Genomic DNA, 17,703 nt, shown 5'->3' with positions numbered 1-17,703 from the left:
CAATATCTCTCCAAGAACAAACTGGTGCATCATCTAGAAAGTAAAAGAAAAAAGAAAAGAATCCCAGAGTACCGTGCAAGAATCTGCAGGCCACTCTTGTTTTGGCTAAGGTTCATGACTCAACGATCAGTAAGAACAACAATGGTATTCATGGGAGGATAGCTAGAAAGAAAACACTGCTCTCTAAAAAGAACATTGCTGCCCATGATTTGTGTTCACCCTGAGGAAGGCAACACATTGTAAAATAAACATGTGTTTTTTACTTGGGGCATCATTTGAAACTTTGCCTCCCCTTTTTAATAAATTTAAGCAATACATGAAATGTATTTTTGTTGATTAAATAAATCAAACACATACTAATGTCTTCTTTTAATGCATGTCTATCCATTTATATCTCACTGTTATGCCTACTTCTCTGTACATTTTATGAATGATGAAGCTTAGACATGTTCTGCAGTCTATACGCTTGGGAAAAAAAACAACCTAAAACAATGCCCAAATTTTGTGAACATACAACAAAGCCTAACGCCTGCTATGCTCCCAATGACTACAAGGGTAATAGTAACTGACTAAGAATGCAGTCCTGTAGTTCCGGGGGGAGTATCCCAGGGAACAAAGGGTTGTTTGAATTTCCCCTCCCAAGGCTATAGACATGGCTAAGTCCTCGAGACGGGGACTCTGAGTTTTGATCGCCCAACCTCGCCCTTCACAACCACTACAGAAAGAACTGCACTGGCTGCTTCTGGCAGTCGCAAATATGGCCTTGGAGGGAGGGAAAAGGAGGTGTCATGTTTGAAAATGCCAGCCATGCTTTGCTTTTATAGGGACAATATGTGTTCAAAGGGTCTTCATTCCACTGATGGAGAGGCTGTTAATGTAAAGCGAAGATAGCCTCCCTCCATCCTGCCAGCAGTGAAATTCTGCTCACAGATTGCTCTCACTGGTGGAAAAATAGCTGGATCCAACCCAGTGTATATAATGCTAGTTTTAGATACTGGAACTATCGGTTTGTAAATTCAAACTGTTCTCATTCCCCACCTAATACCCTGCATTTTGTTTTTAGATTTGTGCGCATTGCAGGAAACTAGTAACATAAACTGTTTACCATTGTCCATCTTATCATACGGCATAAAAATAAAAGAAAAAAAATCACAGGGGACATATGGTGATGCTATTATGCTTTTGCAAAGAGGCACTGCTACAAACTACATTAAAGTTTGGCATATAGCTTATCGGTGGAATCTGTCAATTAAAGAAACAAAAAAAGCTCTCCTTGAATAACATTTTTGTTTGAATGTTAAATCCTACAAAACATCTGCTGCCTTTTAGGTCCATGTTTGCTGGATTATTAGTCTTTCAGGAAATACTTTAATGCTCAGCTTCAAATGCAGAAAAATCCAAAAGCCACAGTAGGCTAGTACCTTTATTAGGACCAATGAAAATATCACAAATAGTGAGCAAGCTTTTGTTCTCCAGGCTGGATATTAAACAAGTAGCTGTCTTCATAGCACCAAGTTGGCACTGCTCCCTACAAAACCCTGTGGTTTTACTCACCTGTGGTGGCGTCAGATAATCCCGATACCGGGGGGAGCGTGGGGTTTCTGGTGGTCATTGAGGTATCTCCCAACTCTTGCTGTTGGAAAGCGACCAATCGCTGGTTGCCTTCCACCAGGGACTGCCGCCCCCAATTGGCCCCGGAGTGACTAAAGACAGCAAAAGAGCCGTACTGACCTTGCTCCCATTGAAAATGTGGGAGTAAGTCCCCGACATTTTCAATGCTCAACTTTGCGGAAAAGTCCCGCGGTGGCTGCGAATCTGCGGCTGCTTCATATAATTGACGCAGCACAGATTTGCAGCCACCACAGGGCTTTCCCTGCGCACAGACAGAGCCCAAAATAATGTGGTAAGGAAGGAGAAGTGAAAAGACTGGGCAAGATATTGAAGAAGCAGGAGATATCAGGAAGATTAACAGAATAATCCTATGCATATTTACTAAGAAGTAAGTCAGTAAGTAAGCCATTTACTTGAGAGTAAACCCTACTGAACTCTGTTGGACTTACTTTTCATTATACATGTATAGAATTGCACTGTTAATTAGCTTAGATTTTACTGGGTACAAAACATTTCTGGTTGCACATGAAGTCGCTGGGACAAAGACATAATGGCTGTTCTGTTTTTGAAAATGTAAAAACTAGCAAATACTTTGACTTAATCCTCCTCCTTCCCTAATAAATGCAAAACAAAATACTGATTGATGTGGGAGGGTGTCACTTTTTTCATTTTATGAAACTCAAATTGGGCTTCCATCCTAGATTTTTAAATACATAAGGCAGCAAACATCTTCAAATAGTAACTAAAACACTAAATTAAAAAGAGGTGTTATAAAGCAGATTTCTCTGCAGTGATTTTAGTGCCAACACGTCAGTGTTAAATGGTGAATGCTGTTCTTTGGTCACACACAGAACACAGCAAAAGAACAGAAACAGTAAGAAAAAAACAGAGAATTACTAAGTTATACAGCTAGATCAACATCTTTGTAATATTTGCTTCTTACTCTGTATCATCACTTTTCATCGTTTTTTTAAATGTAAGTTTTAGCAATAAGAAACTTTATGAGTGCCTGCATCAAATTGCAACCCAGAGTTATGAGTCAGGAGGGTGATAATGCAGACAGAAAGAGTAATCTCTCACACGTGAATTGCTAATGTCAGGAACTGATGCAATGTAAATATAATCCCAAAGGAGAATGAGGCAAGCTGGGATCGATGTGTTGTCATTGCACTGTAGAATTAAAAAATACTGTACCCATAAATAATGCAGATGCTGACATGTTCTAGCTGTGCAGAACAATTTAGATGTGAGAAGTCTGAGATACAAAAGGGCTGTTAAATCGTGAAAGTATTAAAAAGACATTATTTAGATTAATAACCGGTACAGACAAATACTACAAAGGGTGACAAGCGTCAGAGTGCAAGAGAAATGTCTACACAAAGGTCTGCTTGTTATAACCAAATCCCTTTTAAAAAAACAAAAACAGTGGAGTGGGACAAGTGGCTAATAGTTGCTGACAATGGAATTTGTCACACAAAACTACTTGGGAATCAATTTGTGAACAGAAACATAGCCAAAATGCATATAGCCCTGTTTGGATTCCTGATTATGGTGGCTTTTGTACTTAGGAGGGGCCTTTGAGCCTGTCCTGGGCAGAAAAGATGCATGATGAGCCATAAGTGGATCGGTTTAGGGACTTCCTTGTTTTGGTGTGCACTCCTCTGCTAGCCAACATAGCAGTGGGGGACGGGGGAGGCACATCTATAAAGGGGAGACAATATCTAGATTGGTTGTGTCAGTTTCCAGGTAATTAGGCCAAAACAAGTAATGTAACAGCAACAACTGGAGCAGACTTAGTGACTGAAGCAGCAATGACAGAAGTGATGCTAGCGAAGTGTTCAAGGGGTCAATGCCCACCCGCTTTGAATAACAAGGAATGCAGCACTCCGCATTTTGAGCATTGCCAAGTGTCAAGAAAATGCTAGGATCTTTCCCTCCAGAGGTGTTTTTGTACTTGACTGCAAAATATATGAAATAGGTTTGGACATTTTCTGTTGATACAGGAGTACTTCGGAACTACTCACCCTGCCGCTGTGAACAATATGGCCATTCTGGCCATGGCCGTGGCCCCCCGATGTCACGTTTTAGCTAGGGCACTCAGTTTAGTTCTTATGGGGCCAGAGGCCAATGTAATATTGGGGTCCTTGCTGCTGTCGGAATTCAGGTGAGCAATGTGGCAGGGCTGGGGAAGAAGCTAACAATACACACAAGAGCTGAGTTTCCCTTGTTTCCTCCCCACAGTCCTGGTGAGGAGGGGGCTGACTCAGAGCCATTCTGTTAGGACCAGTAACTGGATGCTGGTTGATAGTAATTAAAAAAAACACAGCTAACAAGCAAAATTAGTCTCTAATCTGCTATAGTAATCACTTACATAATTCCAACAGTGTGCTGAGCTAATCAATTTCTTCCTATGCATTATGAGAAGCACTTTTATATCTACTTACATCCAGTTGGTGCTCGAGTAGTTATCTAATTGGTCATTGTTTGTCTATTCTGTGGTGCCTGAGAATGCAGCCGTAAAGATGAGTGTACAAAGCATCCATCACATCAGTGTTTTTTACACCCAAGCATTGTGTGGGTATTTAGCTATTTATTTTTTGTAGAAAATGTCTTTCACGTGTACACTGCAGTGGTGTTTCTGTTCCAAGTAGTGGAGATGATTCACAGTACTAAAATAAGAATCCATCAAATTAAATTCAGTCTTTTTATGGCATTAGCTCCACAATTGTTTAGTAGTGGTATTCAGAGAGATGTGTTGTGATACCGAAGCGACGCTTTATCTCTAAACAATACGTTTAATTAGTTATAAACAGGGACAAAATATGTGCTCTAGATGCGACACCCTGAACCTTCAGAAATGAATGTTAAGAACTAGGCTGAATACACAGATATTTTACATCACTTTGGGTCATGTTGCTAGTAGAATATTTGCCTTCTGTTATCTATTCCTTACTTGTTTTGTTTACACTGTTATGTCCAAGTCTAGACATTTCAGGAGTTCAGCACTTAACCAAGGTTTGGTTTCCTCTGGAAGGAGGCATCACTGGAGATTTAAGGTGTTCCTGTGTTGTTTGTTTGTTTGTTTGTTTACACATCTACAAATGGAGCAAGGAAGCACAGATACAAACAGCAAATTTCACTAACCCATATCATATCTCCAGAGAAGCATCCCCCCAAAAATGCTTTCCATAGCCATGGGTGTCTGGGAGGAGACACATGTGCAGAACCAGTAATTCAAGCACATGATTTCATCAACATAACTATACATCATTTCACAAAATATATAAATTCTCCCTCCAGAACTATGGTTGCCTCTGCCCTACAAAAACAGCAGCACACAACTGCAATAAGTCTGTTACAGTAATGCAGCCATGAGTGACCAAAAATGCAAACAAGTGATTTATGAAGGTAATAATGAGGAAGATCCATACAAACTAGAGAAGCAAAACTAAAGCTTTTAAAACTGTCTGATGCTATTCTTAATCAGCTCTGATCTTGTATGTTTAGTAGAGTGGGCCCCCTTGGACCTCAAAGCTTTGGTGATTTCACAAGAAATCGCAAATTCACCTGGGATCAAAGATTCAAACTTCCTTCAATCCAGGCTTTTACAGCTGTAACTGGTGAGTCCAAAAGAGCAACAGACTTCCGCAGGACGACATTTTGTTGCGTAAAGTAAACAATAAGATATGGCCACTCCAACACTCGAACCAGTACACCACACAGACTCTTCTGCAACTGCGGCTAGTCTTGTCTTTTCTTTCACAGACCTAAATTACATCATCCTTAGTTGGGAAAGGGGAAGGTGACAGGTTTTTTTCCTAATCAAAATATTTCAGAGTGATCTCTTATCAAGCAGCAAGCTTCTGCCACTTGAGGGACATCTCCTGAATATCTCAGCCTATAACATTCCATCAACAAGTCCAAGACTTTAGCCAAGGTTTGCCTTTAGGAAAACCTATTCATATGAGTCTGATAGCAACACCATACCTTTAAATAAAAACACTGCACATGCTGCTCAGTTATACATTCAAGACTGGAAATGAGTATTTGCAAAATGAGGCACCAAAGTATAAATCAGGTGGAAAATGTGTTCAACTTAGTATGCACATCACCTCTGTTGCATTGGAAATGGAGAGAGAGAGAGAGAGAGAGAGAGAGAGAGAGAGAGGTTTGACAAGGACAGAGGTAGTTTCATCCATATGCAGCAGCCACCAGGGCTAAGCCCTGATCTCAATGATGATTTGAGGACCGTAGTAAATTCATGTGCACTAGCAGTAGCTGGGAAGATGGCCGTAACACACTGATGGACAGAGAATAACAAATAAAGACAGCAAGATATAAAGCGCAGTTAGGAAAGCTTTATTTTGTCAAGTGCAGTTCTTCCAATGTAATGGAGTTTGTTTGTTTTTTAATCTCAGCCTGTTCTATGGCCCCCAAATGGTTAAAGAGCATTAACACCAGCAGAAAAAATAAGAAAAACATGAATAAGTTTGTGTTTTTGATTGCAGGGCTCTTAAATTTGTGAGCCATTGAACAGAATGCAGCCCAGCAGTCATGTGATGTGGCCTGGCAGAATCCTGACACTCCTATTTTTCAATTCTGAATTTATTATGCCTTGGTGGACTGCCAGACATCAGTGGCTCCCTGTGGTCCCAGACATTGTATAGACATGATCTATGGGTATTGATTACCTGTTCTGCACCATACTCATGGCCATCCAGTCCAAGGGATAGACATTTTTTCCAATTAGATCTTTAAACATTATGAAGGTTTCCATTAAAAAGTCCTAACGAGGAGAAAAATTACTGTGAATTTGCATCCGTCATATTCAAATAAAATAATAACACATTTGTTTCTATAGAAAGGAGTGGTCGCATGCTCAATTTTAAAATAGCCATGGGGCAGTATCCAATGTGGCTGTTGCGCAAGTGGGTCCTCCCACCAATTCTGTTTCACAAGCAGCCCCTCCTGCTGATTCCATCACATAGGTGGGACCAACATCTGCGAAAAGGAGTTTTAATGCTTCCTATAGGAAGCCCCAGGATGAAAGGAAACACTCATTTCTGGATTGGGATAGATTGGTGGAGCTCACAACAAGAGAGAGGGCCTTTTCTGTGGTGGCCCCCCAATTTTGGCACAATCTCCCTGATGAGGCTCACCTGGCGCCAACATTGTTATCTTTTCGGTGCCAGGTCAAGACTTTTCTCCCAGGCATTTAGCAATATGTAATTAACCTGGGTTTATTTTTGTATGTTTTTGTGGGTTTAAATTGAACGTTTTTGTGGTTTTTTAATTTTTGTATATTGTTTTTAAGTGTTTTTATCCTATGTAAACCACCCAGAGAGCTTCAGCTATGGGACAGTATACAAATGTAATAAACAACAACAACAACAACAACAACAACAATGTGGATCAAATGTAATAAACAACAACCAACATGCCCCATTCTAGAAATGAGCACTTTTGCTCATTTCCAGTTGCTCCCGGTAAGGCTAAACAGAATGGAATTGCAAAATGGAAAAGGCTGGGGGATGCAACAGAATCACTGGAGGCGCAGTGCTCCATTGGATACTGCCCATAATGCACCTGGGCTGTACATGTTGGTCCCGAAGCATTGTAAAGTAATGTACATGTTCAGCATGTAAATGCAGCAATGAACTTGGATGACAAAACAAAAGTAAGAGGGATTAATGCTCATATTCCTCACTAAAAAACTACTTTTCATACAAAATTGCACTGGTATAAGAGTATGAATACAAACCAATTAAAACAGATAATGTCACAATTGAACATGTTTGTTTCAATTTTACAAAATGTTCACAAACAAGCAGTTGAAAATAAATAACGCGAGATCTTCACTCCGCGATGGAAGGATGAAGATCTCGCAATATCTTTATCGCGAGATCTCCCCCTCTGTTTGCACATGACGCGCAACAACCTTAGAGGGAAAGGATGTTGCGCCCACCATTTTGTGTTTTTTTTTAAAGAGGAAGGAGTGCACAAGCGCTCGTGCGCAAAAGGCAAGTGTTTTTTTAATTTTAAAAAAGTTTTCCTGCTCCCTGAAGAGCTCTGCACCCCGTGTGTGAGTAACCGCGAGGAGCCAGGACAAACTGTGATGGTGGGCCACACTTTCCGCAGTCTCGGTATCAGCCCGAGACCACGGAAAAAGTGGGCCTAAAGTGTAGGGCCATATCCCAGGGCAAGGGAGGGATCATCCCTCCCTCATCCCGGGATTCCCTGTGTGTCAATGTGAATGCACAGGGACTATCCCAGGGATCGCCCCGGGATAAAGCCCCATCTACCTATGGCCTGAGACAGGGTGGACAGAATTTGTCCAACTCTGATAGCTGTGTAGGTTTATTTGAAGGCTTTGCTGTATCAAACCAAGGCTAATCTAACCCATGCATAGCTGGGTCAACTCGCTAGCATTTTAATTAATAAATAAAGCAAGTAACAAAGGTCAAGCTTCCTTTGTATGATTTCGTTCCCAAAGTGTGTGTGTGTGTGTGTGTGTTGGCTTTAAGAAACAAATATGTAATTATGATGGCACGCTACAGTTGAGGTTTTGAATTCATCTATTTTACAGCACGAGGAAGTGGCAATTTGTGAATGCTGCTCCACACCTATATGAAGAAAACAGTCTATAATGGCCAGATTTGAATCGGCTAGCCATCTAAAGCAAACCTCCATTCTCAAGCAGCCTGCTTGCTAGTGTGTGTATGTTAATTTCATTGTATGCAACCGTCTAATAGAGACTACAGGGGAAGTTCCTTAGAACTTTTCCCTGAATCAGGTGTTGATATTATGTGGCACTTCTGAGGATGCCATATGCTCCTTTCTGCTAAGTGGAATTCTGAGCGTGCCACATACTCCCGAGGTTTGCCTCAGAAGTGCTTGCAATACAGCATTTAGCATTGCAGCACCCACTGTCTGGAATGCTTTAGTAGTTGGCATTTGGCAGGTCCCCACAGACGTCTTCTTAAAATTCATCTCTTTACCGAAAGTTTCCCTGAAGAGTGACCCGGCCAGTTATGGTTTATAGACACAGTAGAGTGTGCAGTTTTATTTCTGATGGTTTTGTAATGTGTGTTTTTTAAAAGAAAGCCATAAAGACTGTTCTGTTCCAGCAGACCTACCCAGATGAATTTTAAGACATCTAATTGTTATTTTAACATTGCATCACTTTTATATAGTTTTTAATCAGTTTTATGCATTTTATTGATTTTTTGTATTTAATGTTGTTCTCCACTTTGATCCAGAGGGAGAGGTGGATAAGAAATAAATATGTTGTTGTATTTATTGTTGTTTTTACTTCATTTTATTTATCTTCACTTAAGATTTATTTATTTATTTGGAAAAAATACAGATTCCTATTTCTTTCTTTTTTTTCTTTTTTTAATATTTTTTATTTTCTACAATACATAAACATACACCATAACAATTAAAGAAACAACATACTACATAAATGTTGAATAACATCAATATCATATCTATATAACACCTCGGGATCTCATTCCTGATTCCAAAATCTCATACTTTCTTCTGCTGGTAGATTCCTATTTCTTTTAAAATAAATCAATTGTTTTTCTTTTTAACCAGTTTCATTTTTAACTTGATGTTCACTGCTAGGGTTGTGCTATTTAATACTGATTAATTGAGAATTTTGATTTTCTTTCAAAAAGAGAATGAAGGTATTCCTGGCAGACTGGTGAACAGTCAGAGGGGTGGTCGCTATTACTACATTGTTGTTGTTGTTGTTGTAAGTTTTGGACCTTTGGTAGGAAATTGGCTGGAGTACAAGATTAAGGTGGCAGGGACGAAACCCACTTGCCCCCCGTTCTCATGACAACTTACCACTAGCTCTGAGCTTGTTTGAAAAGTTTCAATGTATGAAGAGTAATGTTGGTCATCCATTTGGTCCAATATTGCTGTCATGCAGGCCACAAAATGACTCTACAAGAGAGAGAAAATAACAACATTAATATACACATCTGGGTTGACTTACACAGGGAAGCAGAACTAATTTCTGTTACGTGGCACCAAAATATACTTAAAATGACTGGGAAATCATACATGTAAAATTGAGATATGCCAAGTATCTGATGGTAGAAAAAACAACAACCAGGTGCTTCTGATGATGCCGCATTAACTGCAATTTTCAAAGATTTGCACTATTCAAAATGAGTAGTTTTGATGAAAAACTGACAGGGTATTGTTACAACACATATGCGTAATCCAACGCAGATATTTAAAATCATTTTTTTAAATCCCTGTAGGGAGCAATCCTGTGTTCCCTAGACAGCGTCTGGGGGAACGTAGGATTGTTCAGTTCCCTGGCTCCAAGCTGGGAGTCCATAAACCACACTTCCCTCCTCCTCCCCATCGTAGTCAGCGTGGAGAGAACCATGCCGGCTACCTCTCCGAGCTCGCAAAAATGGAGTGTGGTGATGGGGAAAAGGGGGGCATTCCCAGGGACAAGGAGTGGAGGAGTCTGGGAACATGAGGCTACAAGATATCCTCAGCCTCCTTCTCCCCTTCCCCAAAGCCTTCACTATAACTCATGTAGTTAAAATACAAGAGGCACAAGGCACGAGGTGCTTCCTGCTCTGCATTCAATACATATAAGCCTCCAGGTTTGGAGGCTTAGGCGTCCCTAGGGCATATCCCATAGGATTGCACCCAAAATGCATTCTTGAGGAGGTTTCATAATTATTTGAATGAAAAACTATTAAGCTGGAGATTTGTTGAATGATTCCAATGACAATTAGCTCCTTCAGACAGAAGGAATCACGTTTTCTTACTGTGGCTCTACTTCCTGCTTCCACATTTCCAACATGCTGTAATTACACGAGAAAGACAGCAGTGTTTCTGGTCATGTGGCCCAATTCAATGGGACAGCACCCTCTAGTGAGCATTTTACAACACAACTTCACCAGTACACAGTACACCCAACAAATTCTGATATATCTCAAAAAGAATCAGGTTTTCTGAGGTTTATTTTTTACCACTAAAACCAGGGAATGGTACAGGAGATGCACAGTATTCTGATGGTGTGGTCAAAATGACCCATGAACATCTGTGAGTGGCCAGTCACAAGCATAATATAAAATGCTCGCTTAAAGAAGCTCGATCTCTCATCCAGATGGGGAAAATCCCTATTTGTATAATTCCTTTAAATGCATTTAAATTTTAAATTGTATATTGGCTAATACTGCAGCTGATTTGGCAGGAAAAAAAGCTGGGTGGCACAAAAAGAAAAGAAAAGAAAAAGCCAAGTCATCTAAAAATTAGCAAGGTAGCAAAACTGGTGAAAAATTAGATCCTGTCAAACATGGAGATAGGAGTGAAAAAATTCTGTTGGAGTCCATCGATTTTCTGCAAGTTGACTTTTATAGACAGTCTTTTCAGAGTGCAGTCCTGTGGAGGTATTAAGCTCAATCACCCCTAGGAAGAAATGCTGGCTACCGTCACTTTTCCGTCGTCGCTCAGTTACTTCCTGTTTGAAAACAGGAAGTAAACAAGGAGCACAAGGCCCATTCCGGCGTTGTAATCACACTGCTTCTCCAACACACAGCAGGAGAGAGCAGCAACCGGACTTTTTCTGGTTTTGCTTGCGGCACAAGGAAGTCCAGAAGGGGTGGAAGGCGCGCGGGAGGCACATGACGTCATGTGAGGGACCTCTGAGAAATCCGTAAGTTCCCAGTAACGAGCATGCAATAAAACGCTCGTCGGATGGAGCTCTTAGAAAAAAGTCCTACAACTCCAGGAATGCTGGGAGTTGTAGTACTTTTTTCTGTCCAAAAATGCAGAGGATTGTGCTCCAAATGTCCAAAGGCTATGATTTGTACTTCTAATACATCCTGTGTGACATGCTAATTACATTAATTTAAGCATCTATTTGTTTGGAGGGTTTGATATTTTAGAAGTCCTTTAAAGTTAAACTGCAGCTCTGAGTACATTATTTAACTTGCAAGTTGGCCAAACTGAAATCAAAGGTTCTTACTTATCTAATTAATCGATTTAGAACAAATTTCATATTTCTTCAAGCTACACATGGAAACAAAATTACTGGGGTTTAAATACTAATGAAAACTTCTTGTGCTAGAAATCCAATATTTTAATACTTACACATACGTGCACTATCTCTCTCTCTCTCTCTCTCTCTCTCTCTTACACACACATATATGCATAAAATTAGCATTTTGGTAATTTTTGGAAGTAATACACCCATGAGAAAAATCCATCCATTCATCCTCCATCATATTGGCTTCATATCAAACTTTTTAGATCAATGTACTGGTCCTTCCAATAATTCCTCAATTTTCCCAGCCAGATGTTCATTTCATATATACAACTGGCCTAAGAAATCTGATTTCACCTTGTGATTTGTTTATGATGACAAATACAGCAAGGTCACACATCACTGTGTAAACTATCTGCAGTTTGACGTACCCAACCATTTTGTCTACCACTTAAAGCTAGAAAAGAAGCCTCTTTAACTTCAGGTTACTGCCACTAGAGGTCTTTTTTACTTTCATATGGTAGCTTCTATTCAGTTGGTGCTGCTTTTTCTTTTATTTATTCCTACGTGAGCAGACCTAGTACACTTCTGGCATATAAACTGTGAAAATTACAAGATAAACGAGAACTTATTCCTGCTTTTGGAGTAACATTTGTGCTACTCAGAGCTTTGGCTATCTGTGGGGGTCTAAAAGGAATTATTTCCAGCAGGTAATCCTAGATCTTTCAGGTAAGGATTTTTGTAGCTTTTGTTACTGATGCTCTTCTCAATAGGATAGACTTCTGTTTTGTTTCCCCTGCTATAGTAGTTTACTTTTTGGAGGCAAATGTTCCAAACTGTGTGTGAGTGAATGAGTGAGTGTGTGTGTGTGTGTGTGTGTGTGTGTGTGTGTGTGTGTGAGAGAGAGAGAGAGAGAGAGAGAGAGAGAGAGAATGTCAGCTGCCTGCCCAAAAAGAGCAAGCTAAAAATTGTAATTGTTGTGAGTCCAGCATTGTTATTCAAATGTCCTGATTTTATTGCTAGTAGAAACTGGGGGAATCATTGCTAGTAGAAACTGGAAAATCTTAGACATGTAAGAATGCTTTTTAAGTTTGATGTCTTTAATGATATTTGAAAGATTTGTAGAATGTCCCTGCCTCTTTCCATCCCCAGATGATTTTCAGTAACCCCCTCGCTGCGTAAGCAGCATCTTTAATAGCCTTTGGAAGAGGTCCCTTTGAACAGAATCAAAACTATTTTGGAATTGTTAAGCGCTATGAGAAAGCTAATGCTTAAAATCCAGCTAGCTGGGAATTTCAGCATTGCACATGTATTGTAGCCCTGCATGTGTACACAGACTTACCAACTGCAAATAGGAACAGTGTGAACTAACAGAAGACATGCTTTGTTTCATGAAAACAGTTGCGCTGCCAGTGGCTAAAATTATGGTTCTGCTATCCAGTTTTGAGTCACTGATTAATGGGTGTTAGAGATGGGACAAATTAGTAGTAGGTTTGTGCTGAAAAGACTTACTTCTACATACCAAAGCTGTACAATGACTTAACCTTATAATTAACTGACTGTTTTTATTATTTTTTCTGTTTGAGACATTTCTAATACTACAATTAACCGTCCGCTACTGAGTTCTAAAATTTACCTATAATTCCCTCACCTTCCTCCAAACAAGGAATAGCATGAGCAGATTTCAAGATAGGATGTCTTGTTTCCAAGTTACCCAGAAGTTCTGAAATATATCTATCTTTTCCCCCCCTTCAAAATATTGAAACTTAAGCATACTTTAAGACAGCACAACCCAAGCAGTAAACTAGGAAATGGAAGAAAGCAAATCCACAATGTGCAAGAACATTAGGCACAAGACAGGATAACTAGATGCACATACGTTACAGCAAACACCTCTACCACAGCACCTTTTCGATTTCTCTTTAATATTTATAACCAAGAATAAAGGCACTTTCTGCAAATACAGTCACTATTCAATCATGATGAGTGTTGTGGTTATCTAAAAAAAACACTAAAAAAACACACCCAAAAACACTTTAGCCACAGGAATGAGGATTTTGATACAAATAAGAATAAATAAATAAATAAATATGAGCAAAGGGGATGAAGTTGTTCAAGCGGAATCTTGACATGTCATTTCAGCTATGCTTTGCCTTGTTAAAAATGTGTCTAATGAATCATCGCGCTGATATGCATGATTGAAACTAGGTCAAACATGTGTAAAAATAAGTGTAATCACAGCAAACTCTTGACTGATGAGGGAGTACTTAACAGAATGTTAAGAGGAAGAATTCTGTTTGGAAGACATGATGATATTACCAATATATGCGATCAATAATGTGCATAAATTTAATGACTGCATGCACAGCAATGTCTCACCATCTGACTGAGACTATAAACTCTAAGCAAAACAATGTCCATTAACTAAATTGGCTGACAAATATCTGAAAAGATGAAATACTGCCAGATGGGGGTAAATGACAAGGTAGATGTTACTCAGTTATCTACTAACATGATATAAAAGATGAAACAGGATGTCAAAGAAAAATGAGACACTCTTTTAGTAAATGTTCAAAGCCTTTGGATAGAAAAGAAATTGTGAAAAGATGATTCACTGGACTTTGAAAAATAGTAATAAAAGCTGGCTGGCCTTAATACATATACTGTGAAGTGTCAGCTAGAGGAAAATAACATTATTTAGAATTTAAAATAAAATAAATACGCAGTGAGAACTTATTCATATTATGAAAGTGTACAGAGCTTAGACTATAAGGATAGATGACTAAACATATATGCCATAATCCCTGGGAGTTTGATATGCAATTCTAATAGACTGCAGGGGTGGGTGGGGGGTATACCCTTGGGTTCTACAAAAAGAGATGGCAAAATTCAGTACCTAGCAACCAAAATCTCATCATACTTTACAACACCAGATGGTGACAGGTTGCCGTAGTAACTTCAAATAACATACAAAAGCCACAAAAATAAAATAAAAGCTCTAAAAGAAAAGGGGGGTAGGACAGTGTGTGAATAATAAAGCCATTTGTTAACACTGATCTAGTACTGGTTGAACACGAACATAATAGTTAACCTTTGGTGCCCTTATCCAGCCCTTTGTGACTCTAATAGTGCTGTAGATGTCCTGTTCTTCCCCACAACACACACATATATATACACACACAACATTGAATGGAGGGGAAGTATCCCACTTTCCTAACAGGAGGGGGGAGGGGGGCTCCACAAATGTACATTCAAATTCACCAATCTGTGAAGGTGGTGTAGAGCTAACCAGGAATATTGGACATCAGGGATTCCCCCACATGCATAGACACAGGGAGAGGGGCAGATCTACCTGTGCAAAATAGCCAAGCTGCACACATTCCACATATAGGCTACATCCAATGTTGTATGAGCAGATATCTATTCACACAAAAGCCCTTCTCTCACGTCCCCTGAAATCTGACCTGGAGGATTCCCCAACCCCAACTGAACAGATTTTAGGGTGAATGAAGGGGGGACTACAGGTGGAAGGGAGAATCCATTCTACTAGCAAATGTCATTCTTCTAACGGTTGGGCACTGTTGGATGCAAAGCATAACAATTCATACCCATAAAAGTTCTGGTGAGCTACAGTTTTGACGGCTGGAGCCCATAATCTACACTTTGGGATATATGGCTTTGTCATTATGCTTGATGGAAACTTTTATATTTATTTATTTATTTGTTTGTTTGTTTAATAATATTGTTATATTATTTATATAGGTCTATCGGCATACATGGTTGTTACCCTGCCTGGAGGGATTTATAATCTTCCTCCATAGGCCTTTATACATTAACTGGAACAATTTTCATTACATTCCTATTATAGACTACTAAAGGTGCAGTCTTATGCATGTTTAGACAGAAAAAAGTCCTACAACTGCCAGCATGTCTAAGCTTCCCAACATTGGACATTTTTCTGTCTAAACATAAAATAGTATTATGTCCTAAGTATGGCAGTATTTTGAGCAAAGAACTGAAAAACAGGAGGTAAATGTACTATTTCCCAATGTATTATATACTTAGGCATAAATAAATATTGATCATCATGATTTTGCATTGCAAGTTGCCAAATGAATCTGGAATAGTGATTTCCTTAATTAGCAATTTTAGATCTTAAATGAAAGTGAAGTATTGTATCCAGTCTTACATGCAATCCTGTACATGTCTACTCAAAAGCAAACCCACTGAAATCAGTGGGATTCACTTTCAAATAAGGGTATATAGGATTGCAAGGTGTTAATTGCACATAGTTTCCATCAAAATCAATGGGATAAGTTACTCTCCACATTTTCATGGAAGTAAGCCCTATTGTACATAGTGGGGCTTACTTTCAATTAAGCATACATAGTATCATTTTATTAGTCATGACTTACTAAAGCCCTACTGATTTCATTGGGAACTAATTGCAACTAACTCTTTCTGGATCCAATCCATTGAAAACAGTATATCCCTTTGCCTATGCAATGCTCCAGCTAGAGAAACAAAGAGCATCCATAAAATGTGAATGTTGGGGGTAGGCTATTGCGCAACTACTTGCTTTGTGAGCATTAATTGTCTCTAAAATACAGGATCTGAGCCAGCTTTCCCCGACTTCATGCCTCCCAGATGTTTTGGACTTCAGCTCTCAGAACCCCCTGTGCCAGCATGGCCAATGGTCAGGAATGCTAGAGGTTGTAGTCAAAAACATCTGAAAGCATCCCGGGTGGGGAAGGCTGATCACTCATATTTGTCACCACTTAACCACATACATTCCATAATAATCAACTCTATCATTTTCAAGGAATTTGAGATTTATTTTTTATATCTATGCCTCCTGTCTTATAGTTCACTGGAGCTGTCTTCTTGTCTTTCATAGGTGACTGGAGAGTAGTCCAGGTTGCCCCATTTGCACATCTTACTGACAGCTTCTGGTTTTAGACTGAAAAAGTCACGCATCTGCTTTGCTCTTGGACCCGTATTTGCTATGCAGTCTAGGGACATCTAGCAGAATTCAAGAGGACAAAATCTACCTGCTGAATTCATTTAATGGGAAATATCAGATATGTAATTTGGCACCAATATGAAAAAGACAGTAGTAGCAGCGTTCAGTAGTAGTAGTGTTCTGAGGTTTTAAAAGGCTGCTATGGGTTATAAAATTATGGTCCTTTCCTCCAATTCTGTATCTCCCTAGTAACCAAAATATTAACGCAAGCAATTGCTTTCATATTGTTATACTCATTGGGACCCAAACCATTGTTAGATGCATGTTTCCAGTTCTTAACAAAAAATTGCATTCCCCAGGTCCTTTGGAGATTCTTTCAATGTTCTGGCGTAGATTTGTTCCCTTCCCAATGTTTTCTTAAATGAAAAAGTTAAGTAAATAAGGCTTATTAACTGACTGTTGCCACTCATTCAGCCATGTTCTTAGCTGCAAAATGAATAGATAATTCCCCTTCAAATGTTATAGCAAGGGTAGTGAACCTTTTTCACCCTGAGTGCCAAATTGCAAAAGGTGGCTGGGTTCAAATACGACAACCACCATTTTAAGCCTACTCATAAGTAATCTGAACAAGGCTTCTGCATTCAGACATAAGAAGGACTGAATCACTCAGCAGCACACTTCAGTTCTGTGAAGCAGCTCTCCTGCCTGCAAAATGTGCAGCTCAAAATCTTTGCTCCCATCAGTGACCAAAGATAAGAGCAGAAGAAGCTTTCCAGGGATGTGTTCTCATTCTCCGTGTTAGAGTGTATACTTATAGCATGATCTCTTTATGTGGTCCAGACAATTACATAGCCACAACTTGCAAGAGATATTTATTTTTGGTCAATGTTTCTTCAGACCATTCAAGAGTCACTGTTACATAGTCAAAGGAGTCACTGTTAAAGAAGAGTTTCCACATGTAGTAAGAAGACATGCATGGATATGGTGGACTGTTGTATCCTGTGAGATCCCTTCCCTGAGGCTATGAGTATGTTTGATCTTTGTAAAAGAGGGATCTCTTCTAACACTTCAACTCTTCCCTATCTACACACTCACACCTGGTTTGTGG

The 17,703-nt window shown here is 39.4% G+C and overlaps 1 protein-coding gene across 1 annotated transcript in view; it reads right to left on the bottom strand.

Moving 5' to 3' along the window:
* The window catches only part of DOCK2 (dedicator of cytokinesis 2), a 317,141-nt gene that overhangs the window by 93,272 nt on the left and 206,166 nt on the right, over positions 1 to 17,703 (bottom strand). Inside the window, exons 28-29 of the mRNA XM_063120569.1 lie at positions 9,466 to 9,564; positions 6,303 to 6,397 (exon numbers count right to left, since the gene is read on the bottom strand). Coding sequence (XP_062976639.1) covers positions 6,303 to 6,397; positions 9,466 to 9,564 — 194 coding nt within the window. The remainder of the gene's footprint in view (positions 1 to 6,302; positions 6,398 to 9,465; positions 9,565 to 17,703) is intronic.

The sequence above is a fragment of the Elgaria multicarinata genome, chromosome 3, assembly GCF_023053635.1.
Source record: "Elgaria multicarinata webbii isolate HBS135686 ecotype San Diego chromosome 3, rElgMul1.1.pri, whole genome shotgun sequence".
In the NCBI taxonomy this organism is placed as follows: Eukaryota; Metazoa; Chordata; class Lepidosauria; order Squamata; family Anguidae; genus Elgaria; species Elgaria multicarinata.
Note: the sequence above shows the minus strand (reverse complement) of the source record. Positions and strands in the feature narration are given on the sequence as shown.